This window comes from Entelurus aequoreus, linkage group LG15, assembly GCF_033978785.1.
Source record: "Entelurus aequoreus isolate RoL-2023_Sb linkage group LG15, RoL_Eaeq_v1.1, whole genome shotgun sequence".
NCBI classification, from domain to species: Eukaryota; Metazoa; Chordata; class Actinopteri; order Syngnathiformes; family Syngnathidae; genus Entelurus; species Entelurus aequoreus.
The window spans coordinates 13,365,568-13,389,525 of NC_084745.1; the positions used below are offsets into that span (position 1 = coordinate 13,365,568).

Below are 23,958 nucleotides of genomic sequence, written 5' to 3' on the forward strand. Positions count from 1 at the left end.
AGAAGAGGGTGGAATTGTAGAAGGGGATGAAAAAGAAGAAGAGAACAAACAAGAGGAAGAAGAGGAAAAAATGAAAATAACAGGAAGATTAAGAGTGGGAGGAAGAGGAAAAAATAATTGAAGAATAAGAAGAAAGAAAGACAAAGAAAAGAAAGAGGAGATGGAGGAAGAAGAAGGAGAAGGTGAATAAGAAGGAGACGGAAAAGAAGAAGAGGAAGAGGGAAAAGGAGAAGATGGAGAAGAAGAAGAGAAGAAAAAGAGGAAGGGGAAGAAGAAGAAGAAGAAGAAGAAGAAGAAGAAGAAGAAGAAGAAGAAGGAAAAGAAGGTGAAAGAGAAGAAGGGGAGGCAAAGAGGAAGAAGAAGAGGAGAAGGAAGAAGGGGAAGAGGAAGAATAGGAGGAAGAGAAGGAGGAAGAAGAGAAAGGGGTAGATGGAGAAGAGGAGTAAATGGAAGGGGAGGAGAAAGAACAGAAAGAGGGGGGGAGAAGAAGAGGAATAGGAGGAAGAGGAAAAAGACTGGGAAAAGAGGAAGGGGAAGATGAAGATGAAGAAGAAGAAAAAGAGGAAGAAGAGGAGGAGGAAGAACAGGAAGACGAGGGGGAAGAGGAACAAGTGGAGGAAGAGGAAGAGGAAGAAGAGTAGGGGAAAAAGAAGAGGAAGGGTAAGAAAAAGAGGACGAAGAAGAAAAAGAGGAAGAGGAAGAGGACGGAGAACAGGAAGACAAGGGAGAAGAGGAACAAGGGGAGGAAGAGGAAGAAGAAGAGGAAGAGGAAGAAGAGTTGGACAAAAGGAAGAGGGTGAAGAAGATGTAGAGGAAGAGGAAAAAGAAGAGGAAGAGGAAGAAGAATAGGAGAAAGAGGAAGAAGAGGACGAGGAAGAAGAGTAGGAAAAAAGGAAGGGGAAGAAGAAGAAAAAGGAAGAACAAGAAGAAGAAGAGGAAGAAGAGGAAGAGGATATTTCTTCATGACATCAAACTTTCAGTAGTGTCTGCAAGTTGGACTCAATAAAAATGAAACACAATGAAAAGAAAACAGTATCAGTAATAATAATACAGAAAACAATATCAGTAATAATAATACAGAAAACAGTATCAGTAATAATAATACAGAAAACAGTATCAGTAATAATAATAAAGACAACAGTATCAGTAATAATAATACAGAAAACAGTATCAGTAATAATAATACAGACAACAGTATCAGTAATAATAATACAGAAAACTGTATCAGTAATAATAATACAGACAACAGTATCAGTAATAATAATACAGAAAACAGTATCAGTAATAATAATACAGACAACAGTATCAGTAATAATAATACAGAAAACAGTATCAGTAATAATAATACAGACAACAGTATCAGTAATAATAATACAGAAAACTATCAGTAATAATAATACAGAAAACAGTATCAGTAATAATAATACAGAAAACGGTATCAGTAATAACAATAGGCAAAACAGTATCAGTAATAATAATACAACAATGTTGATAAAACAATAACACTAATGACAACATTGATAACAATTACTGTATTACTACACTATAATAACTAAATATACTAACAATTTCATGTAAAAGTTTTATTTAAGTCATTTTGGACTGCAATAAATATCAATTGTATATATTTTGTATCGCTAATGTTTGATGATAATATTATACAATGATATCGTTCAAGGTCTAATAGTTTTATTTATTCTGATATAACGCTTGCAACAAAAAATGTTGCTATCAATAAAATGTTTTAATAAAAATAAGTCAAGAGAGCAGATAATGAAAGATGTATTTCTTATATTTCATGTAAAAATAGATTTTGTTATTCATATTTTAGTGTTGTGTAAAATGTGAACATTGATATTTCAAAACAAAAGCATAATCAGAAGATGTTTCATGGCTGTCTACTGCCCTCTAGTGGAAGCTTCCGTGTCAGCTGCCGCTTTACTGCTTATTTGTATTGCATTCACAAAGATAACAACAACAACATAATAATACAATCTATGTTTCAAGAGTAGCGCACATAAATACACCAATTTTAACTGTTTAGTCTTATTTTTATAAATACATATAATCAAAATCATGAAAAGTCCTAATGGACAAATAAGCATTCCTCTTTAATAAAAAAATATGAATCCAATTTGTTACCATAAAGATATATTTTTTAAATTATCATATCTAATATCTAATATTATATATAATACTATGTACACTTCATACACAAAATAATATGAATGTGATAAGCAGATATTCTTTGGGTTAGTTTTTGCTTTTGTTTTTATCCCAATGCCACAAAAATAAAATTAAACAAAAATCTTTATAATAAAAAAATATACAAAAATCATGATACACTTTGTCATCAAAAACACAAAGCTGGTATATAGTATATTTGTATTTCTAATATCTAAGAATGTATATAATATTAAATAGGCCTATAATAATAACAATGGTGTAATATGTAATTATATCAATGCAAAATATAATATAATAATATGTATACACAATGATATATTTAATAGAATCTCTCTAACATATAATTTCCTTCTTCCTTGGATTCGTTGTTGCCTTCTTTTTTACCCTATGATATGCCACATACTAAAATTAAAATTAAACAAATATATTTATAATTTAAAAAAATTAAATAAAAATAATGTACTTTGTCACCAAAACACAAAGCTGACATGTAGGATATTTAATTCTAATAACTAAAACAATATATAACGATATATATCTAATATCTAATTATGATATCATAATATATAACGATACATTCTATATTAAAAACCACACTGGTGTTAGTTATAGCCCTTTTTTGACTCCTTGTCACATTCTTAAATATACGATTACCGGTAATTAAAAAACGTATATAATAAAAGCAACAACAAAAAAAGTGTATAATGTAATTATGAAAGCCTATGGTATTAATATATTGTTCGAACATCAATATTCATGATGACACCGTCGCAGAAGTCAAATGTGTCATGATCTGCAGGGATCGCCGAAATCCAACGCTTTTTTGTATTTTATTTTGAAAGAACGTGAAGGGAAGCGGATCCAGCAAAGGCGTCTTCTTCCTGCCGCGTCCGCGCTGGGGAAGTGAGAAGAAGGAAAGTCGCTGGGAGTCCGGAAGTGGTGACGTCATGAGTTGCCAGACTTTACCTGAGTGTTTGTCAGTAGACATGTTGGAAGAAGAAGAAGAAGAAGAAGACCTGGAGGTGTTCAGTAAGGTAAAAACTTCATGTTTGACTTATTTGTGGAGTGTTTTGTTACGTGAGTGTGGTGAAGACGCCATGGAAAAGTTTTCTGGCTTCCTTTTCATGGCCGTCGCTTTGTTTGTGTTTTTACGAGACGTCAAAGTTGCCTGTCAGCTGACCAGCTCACCTTTAAACTCCACTTTCACTCTTAACGTCTGTTACAAATTAAATTATTTGACTTATGTTTTTTCATATTTGAAGAATACGTCCGAAAAACTACTAGACGGAGATTATGCGTCCATTTATTTATACTACTACTGTATACTCATTATGTTGTTATACGTTATATTTCTATACAGCAGGGGTGTCAAACTCATTTTAGATCGGGGGCCACAAAAATCTACTCCGAAGTGGGCCGGACTGGTAAAATCACGGCACGATAACTTAAAAATAAAGACAACTTCAGATAGTTTTCTTTGTTTAAAAATAGAACAAGCACATTCTGAAATTGTACAATCAATCAATCAATGTTTATCTATACAGCCCTAAATCACAAGTGTCTCAAAGGGCTGCACAAGCCACAACGACATCCTCGGTTCAGATCCCACATAAGGGCAAGGAAAAACTCAACCCAGTGGGATGACAATGAGAAACCTAGGAGAGGACCGCAGATGTGGGTGACCCCCCTCTTGGGGAGACCGGTGCAATGGACGTCGAGTGGGTCTAGCATAATACTGTGAAAGTCCAGTCCATAGTGTATCTAACATAATAGTGAGAGTCTCACTAAAATTGGTTGGAGGTCCACAAGGGACCCAGGATAGCTCAATGGTTATGACTGCTTCCCCTCACTCAGTGGTACTGGGTTCAAATCCATACATTTTTGTTTCACCTCTATCATAGTTCACTTATTACATCTAGGGCAGGGGTCGGCAACCCGCGGCTCCGGAGCCGCATGCAGCTCTTTGACCACTCTGATGCGGCTCAGCTGCATACTTGCCGACCCTCCCGGTTTTCCCAGTATACTTAACGACCCCCCCGATTTTCCCAGGAGACTGCCTCTCCTAGAAATCTCCCAGGGCAAATATTATCCTATTTTCACTCGAATTACTTAATCAAGGGCGTGCCCTAATGGCACTGCAATAATTGTCCTCTATAGCATTTACAAACAGCGTGCCAGCCCGGCCACATGTTATATGTTGCTTTTACTTGCACACGTAGGCGACAGCAAGGCATACTTGCTCAACAGCCACACAGCTTACACTGACGGTAGCCGTATATAACAACTTTAACACTGTTACGTTACAAATATGCGCCACACTGTGAACCCACACCAAAAAAGAATGACAAAAACATTTCTGGAGAACATCCGCACCGTAACACAACACAACAAATACCCAGAATCCCATGCAGCCCTAACTCTTCCGGTCTACATTATACACCCCCGCTACCACCAAACCCCCCCCTCCGTGCGTCGGTTGAGCGGAAGAGTTAGGGCTGCATGGGATTCTGGGTATTTGTTGTGTTGTGTTGATGTTGTGTTACAGGTGCAGATGTTCTCCAGAAATGTGTTTGTCATTCTTTTTTGGTGTGGGTTCAAAGTGTGGCGCATATTTGTAATGTAACAGTGTTAAAGTTGTTTTTGTACGGCTGCCGTCAGTGTAAGCTGTGTGGCTGTTGAACAAGTATGCCTTGCTGGCACTTACGTGAGCAAGCAAATGCTGCATTCAACATGTGGCCAAGCAGGTACGCTGTTTGGGCAGACTGTAGAGGGCGCTAAAAGCAGTGCCAGCACGTCCTGAAATTTGGGAGTCTCCTGGAAAATTGAGAGGGTTGGCAAGAAAGACGCTATCAAGCGCCATTCAATTAAAAGTCGCGGGCCGCACTAACATTAAATTTCCTTATTAAGATGCGTGCCGGTGCGTGTGTCAGAGACCCCTGGTTAACATAGCGCAAAGCAATTTAAGCTTTGTATGCGGTGTTTTTCATTTTAAATTTTCAAAATTTTTTTGTGGCTCCCATTGTTTTCTTTAATTTGTGAAACTTTCCAAAATGGCTCTTTGAGTGGTAAAGGTTGCCGACCCCTGATCTAGGGCGACCGGTGCAATGGACGTCGAGTGGATCTAGCATAATATTGCGAAAGTCCAGTCCATAGTGGATCTAACATAATAGTGAGAGTCTCACTAAAATTGGTTGGAGGTCCACAAGGGACCCAGGATAGCTCAATGGTTATGACTGCTTCCCCTCACTCAGTGGTACTGGGTTCAAATCCATAAATTTTTGTTTCACCTCTATCATAGTTCACTTATTACATCTAGGGCGACCGGTGCAATGGACGCCGAGTGGATCTAGCATAATATTGTGAAAGTCCAGTCCATAGTGGATCTAACATAATAGTGAGAGTCCCACTAAAATTGTTGGAGGTCCACAAGGGACCCAGGATAGCTCAATGGTTATGACTGCTTCCCCTCACTCAGTGGTACTGGGTTCAAATCCATAAATTTTTGTTTCACCTCTATCATAGTTCACTTATTACATCTAGGGCGACCGGTGCAATGGACGTCGAGTGGATCTAGCATAATATTGTAAGAGTCCAGTCCATAGTGGATCTAACATAATAGTGAGAGTCCAGTCCATAGTGGGGCCAGCAGGAGACCATGCCGAGCGGAGACAGGTCAGCGGCGCAGAGATGTCCCCAACCGATGCACAGGCGAGCGGTCCACCCCGGGTCCCGACTCTGGACAGCCAGCACTTCATCCATGGCCACCGAACCTGTGGCCCCCCTCCACGAGGGAGAGGGGGGCAGAGCAGAAAAGAAAAGAAACAGCAGATCAACAAATGATACAAAAATACAAAATACAAATGATAATGTTGTTAGGAGTTGGTTTTTTTTACAATTACCTCTCGCGGTTAATAGTATATCTACTTTATTTGTCGTTATTTATATTTTCTGAATAAATTATGTGCTAATGTTCATCATTGGTGTTAATTTTCAAACTATCAAGATAAAAAAAATTGTATCGAAATCCAATTACAGTATGTTATTTATGTAGTTTGATCATTTTCCTCGACTGATGTACTAACGTCATGTGGTTTATTTTGTACATATGTAGCATCATCTACAAAGATACAAAGAATTGCTATTACGACATCTAGTGGACACATTTAGAACAGCTGTTTCTTTCATTCAAAAATGTCAGGTTAACTTTTACACTCATCCCGCGAGCCGGATATATAGGGTTGGGTATCGAGTATCGATTGGAACCGGGACTAACTTTCCGATTCTCCCGGAATCGTTCAAAAGTTTAAATTTCGATTCCTATTTTCGATACCAAGTCCGCCGACCGGAAAAAAATATGTCCGCCGAACCGGAAGAATAAGCCGCTGAACACCAACGAAGAAGCGCCCACCGCCGGAAGTGTTAGCATAGCCGAGCGAGTCAGTCAAGCTCAAGCATGGATTGCGGGCGTCGGCGGTCGAAAGTGTGGCTTTACTTTACAAAAAAAAATGAAGTAACCGCGAAATAACAGAGCTCCATGTCCATCAAGAAACGAGTGGAGAGAGAGCTGCAGATGTACCAGGACGTTCCGCCGATACTTATGTCTGACGACCCTGCTGCATGGTGGTGGTCCGGTGGAACCAACAAAAGACTTATCCTTTGCTGTCATATCTCGCTTTCTCCTATTTATGCGTTCAAGCTTCTTCCACACCCAGCGAACAGTATTTTCCACAGCAGGAGACACTATCTGTCCAGAACGCTCACGCATCCTGCCTGAGAAGGCGGATATGGTCATTTTCCTAAACAAGAACTGTCTCTGATTTTATACTGTACCTGCTGCTAATCTGGACTGGGTTTTGCAAGTTGTTTCTTATTGTTTATTTGCTTTTCTGCACCAGGTTAGCCCATCAGTGGGAGCACGGTAACATTTTTAAGTACCTGCAGCATCATACACTTGTGTGTGTAAATGTGTTTTCATGAGGTTTCCTGCAGCATCATACACTTATGTGTAAATGTGTTTTCATGAGGTTTTCAAAAATAAAGCTCTCTTGAGGAAAGTGTACCCCTGGGAAAATGTATTCATAATTTATAATATTTATATTCAAGTTCATAGATTTGATATTTATATTGTAGTTGAAAACAGCCCTGTGAGGAATTTATAGTAAAGTTCATAAAAAGTTAATAGAATTAAAATTGATGGAGAATGTCAGACTATTTCATTCAGAAAGACTGTAGGTTAGCTAGCTCATTTAAAATATCCTAAACTTTTTTTTGACCCTGCCTCTTAAAAGAATCGGAATCGAGAATCGTCAGGAATCGGAATCGAAACAAAGAATCGGAATGGGAATCGTTCGAATTCAAACGATACCCAACCCTACGGATATAACATGTCCGCGGGCCTGATCCAGCCCTCGGGCCGTACGTTTGACACCCCTGCTATACAGTGTATATTATATTATATACACTAAAACAGAATTTACCGAACGCAGATTTGGTCAAACTGTGTATCTCAAAGTTAATTTTTGTGTGTGTTAAACTGAGAGAATGTGTCTGTGTAGTAAATTTAGAGCAGTTATCACATATTAAGCTATTAAAAGCGTCATTATCTACTGTGTTTTTAGTGTGTTTTATCAGATTGAAGTTAAAGTGTTTGAGCGATCATTCTTCTTTTTTTTTTTAAAGTGTCTTCTGTTTTTTATTGTTTTTACTCTTTTTATAAGGTATCTTTGAGTACTTCCATGTATTATTATTATTTTTGAATTATTTTAAAGCCATTGTTATGTTGGGCTACAATGGTTAATTGATTAAATTGATTAACCTGATTAGAAAAAACATTGATTATATCATGTCACAAGGATTAATCATTCAATGCAGGGGTTGGCAACCCAAAATGTTGAAAGAGCCGTATTGGACCAAAAATACAAAAAAGTCATCTGTCTGGAGCCGCAAAAAATTAAAAGATTTATATAAGTGTTATAATGATGGCAACACATGATGTAAGTGGCTAATTAGCTATATCAGCTTACTATCAAAATGACTACGTGTCGCAGGCTGATGCAAATCTTCGTTGACAGAAATGTTGAAATGTAATATCTATTCTACACATTTTTACAACGTTGGAAAACATTAGTAAAACTTTTCAGAGGGTGAGATAACTCTTGGAAATTATTGACTTAGAATGGCCAAAGGTATAGATGTGTGTGTCCAAGTTGAAACAAACGGCAGGCTGTCTTCTTCTAGTGGATTTATTACAATATTTGCAAGCTGGCTAAAGTTTGCTGTGGTCTGGAACAACATGGCACACTAACAAGTATCAGAAATGCAGCAAATATTACATACAGATAATGTGTCATGAAACATGGAAAAATAAACTAAATACACAGAGGACATAAGTAACGGAAATTAAATGTGCTCAAATATACCTACAAACGAGGCATAATGATGCAATGTGTACATACAGCTAGCCTAAACAGCATGTTAGCATCAATTAGCTTGCAGTCATGCAGTGACCAAATATGCCTGATTAGCACTCCATAACAAGTCAATCATATCAACAAAGCTCATTGTGCATTCACGTACAGTATAAAACGTTTGGTGGACAAAATGAGACAAAGAAGGAGTGGCATAAAACATGTTTTTCTGTGGCAGCGTCGGAGAAAGTTATACATGTAAACAAACTGTTGAGTCACAGTCCACACAACGGTGAGTTCAAGGGCCGCTGAAATTAGTAGGACAAAACGGCGCTCGCCATATACTCTCATCAGTGAAGCATAAACACAAACATATTAAACTGTGGTCTTTCCAGCAATTAAGAAGGTTTGTGTCGTGTTTGTCCTCATACAGAAATCATATTACAACAAAAAATATATTTTTCACCCCATTTTTTTTCCCATTTCCATACATTTTTGAAAAAGCTCCATGGCGCCGCTCAAGAGCCGCATGTGGCTCTAGAGCCGCGGGTTGCTGACCCCCGATTTAATGAGTGTATTATTAGGACCCTCACTTTTGCAGGGAAGAGTCCGCCCAGATTATTTTATTCTAAAGCTGTCTAAATAATGAGAGATGACGAGAATTGACGGTTAACAATTTATTTACACAAATAATACAATACCAGGGTTGGAGAGATGACCTAGCAGTCTAAAGTCCTAGGCATCCTAGTCGCATCCCACACATGCTTTTGTTCATGTTTGTGTGTATGACTTGACTTTATTTATTCATGCTTGCAGTGGAGCCAAGGCCCCACTGAAAAAACAGCTGAACTTTACAATGAATATTAAACAAACAAGGATAAAAAAAATTAAAAGAACAGACAGTATTTTATATTAAAAAAAACATTTTCATTTTCAGGGCAACAGCAGCATGGAAACTATTAGCATTCTGGTAAATGACTGTATTACTTATTTAATTAGATAGTATTATTATACAGTTTAATTGCAGTATGCAGGGTAGAGTTTTTAAGTCTCTTTGTCTTGGCTTTGGGCTCGGGTTCAGCCAGCTTATGTTGGTTCCTCAATGTCCTGGCAGTGCGGCTGCCTCGTGTTGGAGGTAGCAGGTCATGCAGAGGGTGTTGCTCATCATGCATATCCCTGACCAGCTTCACTGCAGCCTCCTCTCTCCTGGTCTGGAGTGATGGTAGGGGTTGTGAGATGTTTCCAGCTCTCCTCGTAATGATTTTACAGGCACGTTTCTGGACTCGCTCTAGCTCTGCCTGTTGTTTTTTGGAGCAGCCCACTAAGAGCACTGAGCTATATTCCAGACACGGCCTGATGAGAGTGGTGTAGATGGTAACAAGGTCGTCTGCAGGTAGTCCATGTCTCGCCATGACTGTGAGGTAGTGCAGCCGCTTGGAGGCGGTTTTTATTGCCTTCTCTTTTCTGCATCGCCTTCGCGTGGATCGAAACCGAATGTTAACTTTCTGTATGTGTTTCAGGGATCCCAAAGCATAGCAGGCCTAGTGCAGCCTGTATCTCATTATTCTGTTCTAACATGTGGACACGTCCCTCTAGCAGGGACAACCTCTCTCAGAGAAGTGTGCAATTGTTACATGAAGCCATACTCGCGTGTATGTACGCTGTAGTGGTGATGTTTTCGTAGCTAGCTAAGCTAGCCTGCTTGTGAAGCGATGAATAATCAAAGAGTGATTAAAATAATGTCGAGTTTGAACGGCGTTAATAGTATAGAGCATGGGCTATTCAACTACATCATGAAGAGGGCTGCAGTTTCAAGAGCCCAAGGCCTCAGGAACCGGACATCGAAATTTGTATGTTTCGTCAGAAAGTGCTTTTGCAGGTTATATTCCTTTGAGACTGCGTTCACTTAATTGCAAAGTAAACACATCGAATTTCACACTGCACTGTCAATAAAGTCATTATTCTGCCATTGAGCACACACACACACACACACACACACACACACACACACACACACACACATACACGTGTTCCACGTTACTGGTACCTCTTCTTCCGGAACCTGAATGAGATACAATGTGTGTGTGTATTTGCAAAGATTGGAAACACAATGTGCATTCTGGTTATGTCCTTGAACATAGTGTACCAGTACTGCGCATGAATACAGTTCACACTATCCCAAGGTTAGAACACATTCTCCGAACACTAACTATTAAAATTGTATAAAATACAGACTCCATTGAGTGCCCAAAACTCTAAACTCCACAAATTGTAAGAAACTTGTTGACCAAATGGATAACAAAGCTTTCTTTAGCTCTTAAATGTGTTTATGTCTGCTTTGGAACGTGTCTATTAGATTGCAGGGTTAGGAGAAAGTGACAAAAAAAAATCACTGACAGATAATTCTCAGTATGATGTCGCACTGTTCTGACTGTATATTTCATATGTTCTACTTCAGAAAATGTCGAATGAGACTCCATTGCCCAGCACTCCCAGCTCGCTGGTTAACCAGTACCACCTGGATGGAGATGAGGAACAGCAGATGGACGCCAAAGACCTGTTTGTCACGGTTGACAAGCCAGAGAGTCACATCACGGCTTTAGAGACGTTCATCATGTACAGAGTTCTGACCAAGGTACTGTTTCATATATGGCTGAAAACTGAAAAACTTAATATATATATATGTTCTCCGGAAATGTGTTTGTCAGTCTTGTTTGGTGTGGATTCACAGTGTGGCGCATATTTGTAACAGTGTTAAAGTTGTTTGTATCACCACCCTCAGTGTAACCTGTATGGCTGTTGATCAAGTATGCCTTGCAGTCACTTACGTTTGCATGCAGAAGCCGCATACAACATGTGACACGCAGTTAGTATGGTGAAAAAGTGGACGTGACGACAGGCCGTAGAGGACGCTAAAGGCAGTGCCATCACGGCACGCCCTCAAAATTGTTGTCCGGGTGAAAATCGGAGAATGGTTGCCCCGGGAGATTTTCGGGAGGTGCACTGAAATTCGGGAGTCTCCCGGAAAAATCGGGAGGGTTGGCAAGTATGCAGCTGAGCCGCATCAGAGTGATCAAAGAGCCGCATGCGGCTCCGGAGCCGCGGGTTGCCGACCCCTGCAACAGGACAATGACCCCAAACACACGTCAAAAGTGGTAAAGGAATGGCTAAATCAGGCGAGAATTAAGGTTTTAGAATGGCCTTCCCAAAGTCCTGACTTAAACCCCATTGAGAACACGTGGACAATGCTGAAGAAACAAGTCCATGTCAGAAAACCAACACATTTAGCTGAACTGCACCAATTTTGTCAAGAGGACTGGTCTAAAATTCAACCAGAAGCTTGTGGATGGCTACCAAAAGCACCTTATTGCAGTGAAACTTGCCAAGGGACATGTAACCAAATATTAACATTGCTGTATGTATACTTTTGACCCAGCAGATTTGGTCACATTTTCAGCACACCCATAATAAATTCGTAAAAGAACCAAACTTTATGAATGTTTTTTGTGACCAACAAGTATGTGCTTCAAACACTCTATCACAAAAAAATAAGAGTTGTAGAAATTATTGGAAACTCAAGACAGCCCTGACATTATGTTCTTTACATAATGTCTTTACATTACCACGACTGTATATATAAATATAAATATATATACAGTATATATATATATATATATATATATATATATATATATATATATATATATATATATATACACACACACATGGTTAAAAGTTTACATGCACTTGTAAAGAACGGTCATGGCTGTCACATTGGTCTGACTACGGTCCCTTTTGAAAAAATCCAAAAAAGTGCCATACTGTCCAAGTGACTTTTCCTCTTTTATCCACGATTTCTTCATTTTGACTTTCTCTTCTCACTCCATGCAAAGAATCAACCGCCAGACAACCAAACATGATAGTTGATACTGTCACTCCCACTAATCAGTGATCAGTTCCTGTGTTGCTCGGTTATCAGAGAGCGAGTGCCTTTGTTCATGCAACCTACCTTGATCGAATGTTATATCGAACACGTTTTTTAAATTACGTCAATCGCGATGTATCTTAATATCGTTTTATCGCCCAGCCCTAGTTCAATATGACTTTGAAATGATTCAGGTCCTCCGTACTAAAATCACACGGTCAATTCAGACGTTTTATCATTCTTTGTGTCTAGGATTGGAAGCAAATAACTCAACAACAAGTAACGGGAAGCAATACAAACAAACGTACCAAACAATTGTTTGTGTTTTCAAAAAGACTGAACGCAACATCTGACAATTTAAACCAATTTTAAGACTACTAATGACACACACCTGTCCCATTAAAACATGCTTTATTGTGGTTTCAAGTCAGTATTATACAGTTTTAAATGCCTCCATTTCAGAGCTAGTAATATGCCATAATAATCAATCAAACATTAAAGGGTAAATATGGCTTCAAAATGCTTGCAGTCACAATTTGTGCAGTACAGTGAAACCTTCAAAAACAAATGCCTTAAAAGTCATAAAATTTTGACTACAACAATTGCTAAATAAATATGCCAGCATTATCATGTAAAACAGCAAACCTTTTATGTGATGTTTTTTTTTTATGAGGTAGCACCGACAGTATGTGATTTGTCTCTCCAGACCACGAGAAGTGAGTTCGACTCGTGTGAGTATGAGGTCTGCCGGCGCTACCAGGATTTTTTCTGGCTACGAAGCAGACTGGAAGAATCCCATCCAACTCTTATTATACATGTATGTTAAACGCCCTGCACACATACTCATTATATAGCATGACATACACTGTTATTATACATGTATGTTAAACACCCTGCACACACACTCATTATATAGCATGACGTACAGTCTTATTATACATGTATGTTAAACAACCTGCACACATACTCATTATATAGCATGACGTACAGTCTTATTATACATGTATGTTAAACACCCTGCACACATACTCATTATATAGCATGACGTACAGTCTTATTATACATGTATGTTAAACACCCTGCACACATACTCATTATATAGCATGACGTACAGTCTTATTATACATGTATGTTAAACACCCTGCACACATACTCATTATATAGCATGACGTACAGTCTTATTATACATGTATGTTAAACCTGAAGTGAATGTAGAAAGAAGAAACATAAAGGAAGTAAAAATAAGCATAAAGGGAGTAGGAATACGTATAATGGAAGTATGAAGAAGCATAAAGGGAGTAAAAAGAAGCATAAAGAGAGTAGGAAGAAGCATAAAGGAAGTAGGGAGATGCATAAAGGAAGTGGGAAGACGCATAAAGGAAGTAGGACGAAACATAAAGGAAGTAAGAAGAAGAAAAAAAGCATAGGAAGAAGTATAAAGGTAATGGGAAGAAGTATAGAGGCAGTAGGAAGAAGCATAAAAGGATGTAGAAAGAAGCATAAAAGGCAATACGACGAAGCACAAAAGAAGTAGGAAGAAGCATAAAGTAGGAGGAGTCATAAAAGACAGTAGGAGGAAGCATAAACGGAAGTAGGAAGAAGCAAAAAAAAGAGGAAGAAACCTAATGGGAGTAAGAAGAAGGATCATATGAAGTAGTAAGAAGCATAAAGGAAGTAGGAAGAAACATAAAAAGAAGTTGTAAAAAACATAGAGGGAGTAGGAAAAAGCATATGAGCTATTGGAAGAAACATTATTTAGGAAGAGACAAACTGTAGTAGGAACAAGCATCAAAGGAAGTAGGAAGAAGCATAAAGGCAGTAGGAAAAAGCATAAAGAGAATAGGAAGAAGCATAAAAGGCAGTAGGAAGAAGCATAGAAGGCAGTGGGAAGAAGCATTAAAGGAATCAGGATGAAGCATTAAGTAGGAAGAGACATAAAAGGCAGTAGGAAGAAGCATAAAATGAAGTAGGAAGAAGCATAAAATGAAGTAGGAAGAAGCATAGAAGGAAGCAGGAAGAAGCATAAAAGAAAGTAGGAAGAAGCATAAAAGAAAGTAGGAAGAAGGATAAAAGGAAGTAGGAAGAAGGATAAAAGGAAGTAGGAAGAAGCATAAAGTAGGAAGAAGCATAAAAGGAAGTAGGAAGAAGGATAAAAGGAAGTAGAAAGAAGGATAAAAGGAAGTAGGAAGAAGCATAAAAGGAAGTAGGAAGAAGCATAAAAGGAAGTAGGAAGAAGCATAAAAGGAAGCAGGAAGAAGCATAAAGTAGGAAGTAGAAAGAAGGATAAAAGGAAGTAGGAAGAAGCATAAAAGGAAGTAGGAAGAAGCATAAAGTAGGAAGAAGGATAAAAGGAAGTAGAAAGAAGGATAAAAGGAAGTAGGAAGAAGCATAAAAGGAAGTAGGAAGAAGCATAAAGTAAGAAGAAGCATAAAAAGAAGTAGGAAGAAGCATAGAAGAAAGTAGGAAGAAGCATAGAAGAAAGTAGGAAGATGCATAGAAGAAAGTAGGAAGAAGTATAAAAGGAAGTAGGAAGAGGCATAAAAGGAAGTAGGAAGAAGCAGGGAAGCACTACAAGTTGGTGAGTGTCATGCACATGAAGTGTTTGTTGCTTCAGCCTCTGCCAGAGAAGTTTGTGATGAAAGGAATGGTGGATCGCTTCAACGATGACTTCATTGAGACCAGGAAGAACGCCCTGCATCGCTTCCTCAACAAGATGGCCGAGCATCCCATCCTGTCCTTCAGCCAGCACCTGAAGGTCTTCTTGACCGCTCAGGTAGGACACCTTTAAAAAGTACATCAGTGCATGAAATATATCACATTGAAGAGAATTTCCATCATCGTGGGAGGAATAAATTCCATCCATTTCTATATATCCTGTGGCATCAAAATCCTGCTCTTGGACTTTCTGCAGGACTTCCAGTCCCACAAGAAGCAGGGTCCGGGCTTCCTGAGTCGGATGAGCGACACGGTGCGGGCAGTGGCCAACTCCGTGCGTGGCCTCAGGAGCCGGCCGGAGGAGTTCTCTGTCATGCAGGACTATGTGGAGAACTTCAGCAACAAGATCTCAGCCGTGGACAAAGTTTCTCAGAGGATCATCAGAGAGCAACGAGGTACTTCATCATTCTCTGACAAGGACTGAGTATTTCCTATTCAGGAGAAGAGAAAGCTATGGTCTTTTAACTATTCGTTTACAGTGTGTAGTAGGAGGCTCCAATATATCTCAAATTAAAACAAATCAAACTATATTTATATAGCACTTTTCATAAACAGGCAAGTGTGTATGAATGAGATCGATAGCTCTATAAAAGAATCACATTCTTAAAACATTTTTAAGAAGCGTTTTAAGCTAAATTTATTGCGACGTTACGCTTAGTACATTTAGCACACCCCTTTGGTTGAGGAATTCACATTAGTCGCATAATTTTGGTCTTGACCTCTGTATGTATGATGAGGTTATCGCAGATCTCTAAGATGCAACCCTTTAATCAAATTTTTATAATATTATATTTAGACTGATTTGGTGGATTTAAAATTTCCTTTTTAATTTATAAATGAAATTGTAAATGGGTATTTGGTGGGTAGATTTTGAAATGTATTGTATTTTACTGTATTTTGTATACTATATGATGATGTATATTTTAACTGTGGGTCCCTGTCCGTAAGCTGTGTGCTTCTAGGCATGACCTTTTTGCAGAACGGACTCTGATATTAAAAAAACAAATAATAATGAAATACAAAACTATGTCTGTCTGTACATGAAAAAATAAATAAACTCTAGTATTGATCAAAAGGCACAAGGAAGTGTTTAAAATGTAGGGAAAAAAATCATATCTCCCCTTTGATGCGCCTTACAATCCGGTGCGCCCATGGTCCGAAAAATATGGTAGTTCCTTATTTTCTTCTATTGCATACAATTGTTTGATGAAAACAAAGTCAATTGTACACAATACCTAAACAAAAGTAAAAAACTACTATCTACTACTCATTTATGGGTTTTTTTCCATTCAAAGTCTTCCTGTGTCCGGGAAATTCGTAAACATTGACAAAAACAACAAAAAAATTATTCTGAGGAATAAAAATATCGATCTAATCACTCTAGTATCAATCATAAGGCACAAGGAAGTGTTTTAAATGTACAAAAAATAATCATGATATGACACCTTTATTGCGCCTTACAATCCGGTGCGCCCTGTGGTCCGAAAAATACGGTAGTTCCTTGTTTTCTTCTATTGCATACAATTGTTTGATGAAAAAAAAGTCAATTGTACACAATACCTGAATAAAAGTAAAAAAAACTTGTTTTTTTCCCCTCAAAGTCTTATGTCCAGGAAATTATTCCCTGAATTTGTAAACATCGACAAAAACTAAAAAAAAATGATTCTGAGAAATAAAAATATCGATTTAATCACTCTAGTATCGATCATAAGGCACAAGGAAGTGTTTTAAATGTAGAAAAAAAAACATGATATGACCTCTTTAATGCGCCTTACAATCTGGTGCGCCCTATGGTCCGAAAAATACCGTAGTTCCTTGTCTTCTTCTATTGCATACAATTGTTTGATGAAAACAAAGTCAATTGTACACAGTACGTAAGTAAAAAACTTGTTTTTTTCCCCTCAGTCTTCATGTGTCCAGGAAATTATTCCCTGAATTTGTAATCAGTGACAAAAATAACAAAAACATTATTCTGAGGAATACAAATATCGATCTAATCACTCTAGTATCGATCATAAGGCACAAGGGGGTGTTTAAAATGTAGGGGAAAAAAATAATGATATGGCCTCTTTAATGCGCCTTACAATGCGGTGCGCCCTATGGTCCGAAAAATACGATTAAGTGCCGAGGACAATTTACAGTTTACTGTAATGTTGATTCTCAATCCAAATACAGATATTTTGACACTTTTACGTAATGCATATCTTTAACAGCAACACAATGGAACATAAGTAAATGATTGAGAGCTTGGTGGGTAGGAACTACTTTTTATTCCGCCTGGGTAAGTGCGTAATGCGTAAGCGCAGTGGCACGCAGCGTGTGATATTTGTGTAAAAACGGTAAGTTCAGCACCTCACGTTGAACCACAACACAGAAGAGCAGTCAGTCTTCACTGAGATCATCTCCCACAGGCAAAGTCAAACCTAGATTTATTCAAGGGTTCCTCAGGAATTGATCGTTTAAAGTGGATCACATAGATAAATTATACACAGCACATGCAATAAAACAGCCCTGGTCAGCATAATTTGTTTATTGAATTTGATATTTTACTGGCAATTTCAATTTGAGCCACTCAGTATTATGAAATCATAAATTACTCCGAGGTCTTATATTCTTAAAGGGAAACTGCACTTTTTGAGGATTTTGTCCATCATCCTCAAGACAAGAGTACACGTTTTCTGTGCGTTTTAAGTCGGGCTGGGGGATAAAATGATATCAATATGCAGTGTTGGCGCTAGGAATTTTCAAAATGGGGTCCCACAGTAAATGTTTGGGGTCCCACTTTTTTGTAACGTTTTGAAAACAAATGATAAATGTATGCATTATCCTGTTATATCTCACATTCTATGTTGTGTTTCGGAAAAAGCTTGTCATAAACGTTAAATTAAGTTACTTCATTAAAAAAAATAATACAAAAGAAAACACTTTTTTATGCATATGTAAATTTATTCAGTTATAAACATTCATTCACTTTCTTCTTTCCTTCATGGATCTAAACTTTACCGCTGCCGGTAGTTTTTTATATATTTGTATTTAATAGGTTGTATGTGTATTTATTTCAGTATAAAAGTGTAAAAAGTTTTTTGCTTCGGTCATGAAATGATGATAATGGTGTGCCAGGGCATACATACATTATTTATTTAACGCTTAAATCTCTAGAGTCTACATCAACTTCAGATCTATCCGTCAATTCTAAGTTTTTTGTTTTTGTTTTTATATGTGTTTGTTTTCTGCCCTTTTTTGTCAAAAAAAACTATGTTTTTTATGGCAAACACACAAAATATGCAAAATCTTCCACAAAAAATATTTTTTAAAGTGGACTATTTGATGTGAAGTAATCGGAGCCTTGGATAGGTCAATAATTCATTAAAAAAACATTGATTTTGATTCAATATTATGTTTTGAGCAATGACAGAGTTAAACAACTTGCACTGAGCCTAGTCTATAAAATCCGCTACACCTCCCTGATACCGAAGTACATGTCAAACTACTTCCTTAACGTAAATGACCGCCATAACCACAACACCAGGGGGAGCTCCACTAACCACGTTAAACCCAGATTCCGAACTAACAAAGGTCTTAACTCATTCTCTTTCTATGCCACATCAATGTGGAATGCGCTCCCAACAGGTATAAAAGAAAGGGCATCTCTTTTCTCTTTCAAAACCGCAATAAAAGTTCACCTCCAGGCAGCTACAACCCTAAACTAACACCCTCTCCGTATTGCTAATAATCAAATGTAAACAATCAAATGCTGATACTTTTTCTTATGCCTTCTGATCTCTCTCTCTCTCTCTATGTCCTACCCCCCCCCCCCCCTCCACACCCCTGATTGTAAATAATGTAAATAATTCAATGTGATTATCTTGTGTGATGACTGTATTATGATGATAGTATATATGATAGTATATATCTGTATCATGAATCAATTTAAGTGGACCCCGACTTAAACAAGTTGAAAAACTTATTCGGGTGTTACCATTTAGTGGTCAATTGTACGGAATATGTACTTCACTGTGCAACCTACTAATAAAAGTCTCAATCAAACTCAATCAATCAAAAGACAGTTTTAAAGAGAAAAAAAACAGCTTTGTTTTATTAGTCAACATTGCAACTTTTTCTAAATTACATTTCACCTGTAAGCTTTTTTATTCCACTTTTGTTATGTTTTTGTTTATTTTAATAGTATTTTTAGAATGTGCCGTGGGCCTTTAAAACATTAGCTGCGGGCCGCAAATGGCCACACTTTTGACACACCTGCTATAGATAATATAAAATCAAATCTGATAAGTCTATCGATAAAAAGCAGAGCCTTGTGATGCATGCACGTTTATCATAACGCACAGTCAGCATCTTTGCTTCAGTAAACAATGACGGTGATGATGTCAGCGATGCGAGCGACACTTGCTAAGTTGTCAGCCACTTCTCCAAGAGACTCCTTTTGAACACTCCTTGCACATTAACACTTCAAAAGGCACATATTTGCCCCGTTTGTTGACCTGCAAAGTATGTTTTTGGGGTGGAGGAGTCTGGTCGGGTGCTGGTTAGCTTGAAGCTAACAGCTAGCCTGTCTCCATCGTCGAATGATGTCGATCCATAGGGAGATAAAATGTAAGTTTCCATCGACTCACATAGACTAAAACAACTCATTTACTGGAGCCATGGCACAGGCTGAAGTTAAAAAGGTTGACTTTACACTCACCTTAGTGTTTACCATGAAAGCCCCTCGCGGTAAAGTTGTCCGAGTGCAAACTGAGGCAGTATTTGTGATTGATAAAACTTTCGACAAATCAAAATTTACGACCAATAAAAACGCAATAACCGGGGACGGAAATTTGACCCGGCAAATATAAACAAAACATAATACCGGCGGGAAAAGACACAAAAAGTGCGTTAACGCCAACACTGAATATGTTCTGCAAAAGACACGTAATCGATATCAATAAAAATGTGTCTGATCGTTTTTTTTTCTTCTTCGTCAGAAGAAAGCGGAGTATGGAAGCAAGGTCGGTTGCGTGTACAAAGGCACTCGCTCTCTGATAACCGAGTAATGCAGGAAGTGATCAGTGGGAGTGACATGCTAACAGCCAATCAGGTGACAGTATCAACTATGACGTTTGGTTGTCTGGCGGTTGATTCTTTGCATGGAGTGAGAAGGGAAAGTCAAAATGAAGAAATTGTAGAGAAAAGAGGAAAAGTCCCATGGACAGTTTTTGCTGATTTTTTTCAAAGGGACCATAGTCAGACCAATGTGGTCTGTAAATGATGCAAGGCAAGACCGCTAATACCACACCACCTTAGCTGCGCTCACCCTTTAGAGCACAGCTGTAACTTCCTGCCACTTTGCCTGCAGGAAATAGGTTTCTCTATGTGTACATTTTCACACTTTGCACGATTTATTACACTTTCTGAAGCATTTCTTAGATATTCCTTATTTTTTAACCTTCATTTTAAGAGATTATTGTTAAGTCTTCAATACGATTTTTTATATTTTTAGAGTGTTTTCCATCCTTGTTTAGTTTCGTGTTAACATTTTATTTCCTTTCTGCCTTGATAGCTGGGGGGTTATAATCAGAGGATGTTTACATTTGTAATGGTAGCAAAAAGTATATTTTTCTCCTGCTCCTTATTTTGATAGGTTGTAAAAATATCAATATAAAACACTTATATTGTGATACAGTTTTCAGCCATATCAGCCAGCCCTCGTTCTACAGAGTGAAAAACTGCTAGCACAAGGTGGCTAACAATACAGGTAAAAGGGTTTGACCTATTTTGCCTGTAAATCCCTTGGAAAAAAACATCCAAAATCCTCCAACAATGTTTTATATACTTGTTGCAAGTATATGTAGTGTAGTAACAGACACAATCATAATAACATGTAATATTTACAGTATGTTGGTCATTTTAAGCTTGACCGCAACTTCTTTCCTGGGCGCATTAATTTCACAGTGTGAATAACAACGGACGCTACTTCAACAACACCTGGGAGTTGAACTTTGCTCGTAATGCCTGCAGAGCGGCTCCAGGCCTATAGACACAACAATACTACACCCGGGACAATGGGCATATGCACAGATAGCCCCCACACCCATCCTACGCCTTCACCACGGCTTGAATCCCTTAGGGGTGATGGAAGGCTGAGCAGCGCTTAGATAGCAGCAGCCTGCCTCCGTAGCCCCCACTCCCTCCCCTCTGTTGCAAGTCTTGTGGATTCTTTGTAACTTGTTTGTGTGCTATGGCTATTGAGTTTTTTTCCCCTTGGCCTCAGTCTGGACACCCTGCCCAGGAGTCCAGTCTTAGACTGAATATTTGTTTTACTTATCTCCCCCTAACCCCCAATGTTTACCTGTTTCCCACCTTTTTAATGGGCACCGGAAGTTGGCTGACCTGTCAGCAGTCCTCTTCTCTCTCCCTATAATGTTTGTCTGCTCTTTGAGTGGGACTGTGCTGAAAACGTAAATTTGATTCCTCGTATGTATTGATAATAAAACTGACTTTGACTTTGACTACTTCCAACAACAACAACGTAAAGGGCGTGTTCTGTATTTGCTACTACCAATCATGACAAAAAAAGATCTAGAACCTTATCTTTTGTAGCCCTAATACGCGGATATAATTCCCGCTAGTGGCCGGAGGAGCAGCATGTGTGTGTCTGTGTGTTACTATGCAGAAAAGTAGTTCCTCTGAGTTAGCTCTTACAACAACAATATCGCTATGGCTTGGTTAATATGCAAGTCACATCATGTAAATGAAGCGTTGTTGGCAGTTTTGGATGTTTTTTCGGATAAACCCCTACAACTTGCATTGTTAGCCACCTCTTGCTAACAGTTTTTTACTATTTAGAATACAGATAAAAAGACAAGTGTGTTCTTGTCTCTTATAAGGATTGTGAATGATAGACAAAAATCCCTCAAAAAGTGAAGTTCTCCTTTAATGCTGCGCTATGTTATGATTTCAGAAACACACCTTTTTTTAAATTCAGCAAGACACATCAGTATCGCCGATACCAGCCTGTAATTTTACTCAGTATCGTCTCTAAAAGGTTAAAAGTTGTATGGCACGTCACTAGTAAAACTACATAATATATGTATGGATTCCATGTTCAAGTTTGTAATATATATATTATAGGTAATTGACATGTATATGAATATGCAGATGATTGTGTAAAATGTGTATTCCATGTTAACAGAGTATTTGGACGAGCTGAAGCAGTATGGGCCCACATACAGCCAATGGGCCGACACCGAGGAGGAGCTGGGCGAGCCCCTGGGACGTGTCGCCTCCTGTGTGGAGCGATGCTGCAAAGAAACAGAAACTCAGATCCATCATCTGTCCGAGGTCCTGGTCCCTACTCTTCACGAGTACGTGCTCTGTGGTGAAGTACTCAAGGTGAGCCGCTACCTTATACAGCACAGGTTGTCAAACTCAAGGCCCCGGGGGCCCGGATCTGGCCCGACACATCATTTTATATGGGCCGCGAATGCCTTGAAATAATGTAACAAATATTATATAATCATATATCATGAGAGCATGTTTTCCTAAAACAAAAATAAATACTTAACTATCTGTTTGACCTGTGTAATGAATCTGAAATAATAATGTTGTTCATGTTAATAATGTAGTGTTTGTATGAATTTAGGTTGGAAATAGTTTTAATTTGTAATAATAATTAACTACTAGTTTGAGTTTCCTGATAATGGGACAATTACATGATCATAACTTTTTTTGTTAAAATAAAAATATCTGATTGACTTTTATATACTGTATATATATATATATATATATATATATATATATATATATATATATATATATATATATATATGTATATATATAGTACTATCTATATCTATATATATATATAGTACTATCTATATATCTATATATATATATATTTATATATACATATATACATACAGTGTATATATATATATATATATGTGTATATATAAATATATATGTGTGTGTATATATATATATACATATATATGTATATATATATATATATATATATATATATATATATATATATATATATATATATATATACACATACATACATACATACAGTATATGTATATACTGTATATATATACTGTATATATATATATATGGTCGACTTTCAGCCAACAGCCAAATTTTTTTGGCCCTAAGCGGCCCCCAAGTTACAAAGTTTGGACACCCCCTGTAAGTATTGTACTTTTTACACATCAGCTGTTTGATGGTAACCTGCGTCTTAGTTGTAGTTGTCATCACAAATTTGAAGGTGTTAAAATCGCCATGTGAAATCACTCATGCTAGTTAGTAGCCTGTGTATGGCAAATCCAATGTAAATTAGCATTGAGCTAACACATTTGTTTTAATGTTGGAATGTCACAGAGAAGTTATTTTGTATGTCATGTAAGTGATATTGACAAACTTTTACAGCGTTTAGATTTTTAAAGAGCTTCTTTTTTTACTCCTGTTATTTCTGTTTATTTGGGATCCCCATTAGTCCCGAAAATTAAAAAATCGAACCATTGAGGCATGGCTCCAAACAAGCCCTGTGGAATTTGAGACTTAAGTGACGTATTTTCAGCGGATATCTCCATATATGGTCGAGGTTTACCCGAAGAGCTTTGCGCGAGTCCGACATTATTTATCCCGTAGTCGTCAATAAGCCCCTCCTTTTTCTCTGTCCTCTTCTTGTGGGGCAGACTGGCTTGTACATGCACATGCATCCTC

At 37.8% G+C, this 23,958-nt stretch overlaps 1 protein-coding gene across 1 annotated transcript in view; it reads left to right on the forward strand.

Moving 5' to 3' along the window:
* The first annotated feature begins 3,063 nt into the window (after nt 1–3,063).
* snx7 (sorting nexin 7) overlaps nt 3,064–23,958 on the forward strand; it is a 27,084-nt gene continuing 6,189 nt past the window's right edge. Inside the window, exons 1-6 of the mRNA XM_062020896.1 lie at nt 3,064–3,221; nt 11,053–11,229; nt 13,226–13,336; nt 15,134–15,292; nt 15,431–15,629; nt 22,424–22,623. Coding sequence (XP_061876880.1) covers nt 3,135–3,221; nt 11,053–11,229; nt 13,226–13,336; nt 15,134–15,292; nt 15,431–15,629; nt 22,424–22,623 — 933 coding nt within the window. The 5' untranslated portion in view covers nt 3,064–3,134. The remainder of the gene's footprint in view (nt 3,222–11,052; nt 11,230–13,225; nt 13,337–15,133; nt 15,293–15,430; nt 15,630–22,423; nt 22,624–23,958) is intronic.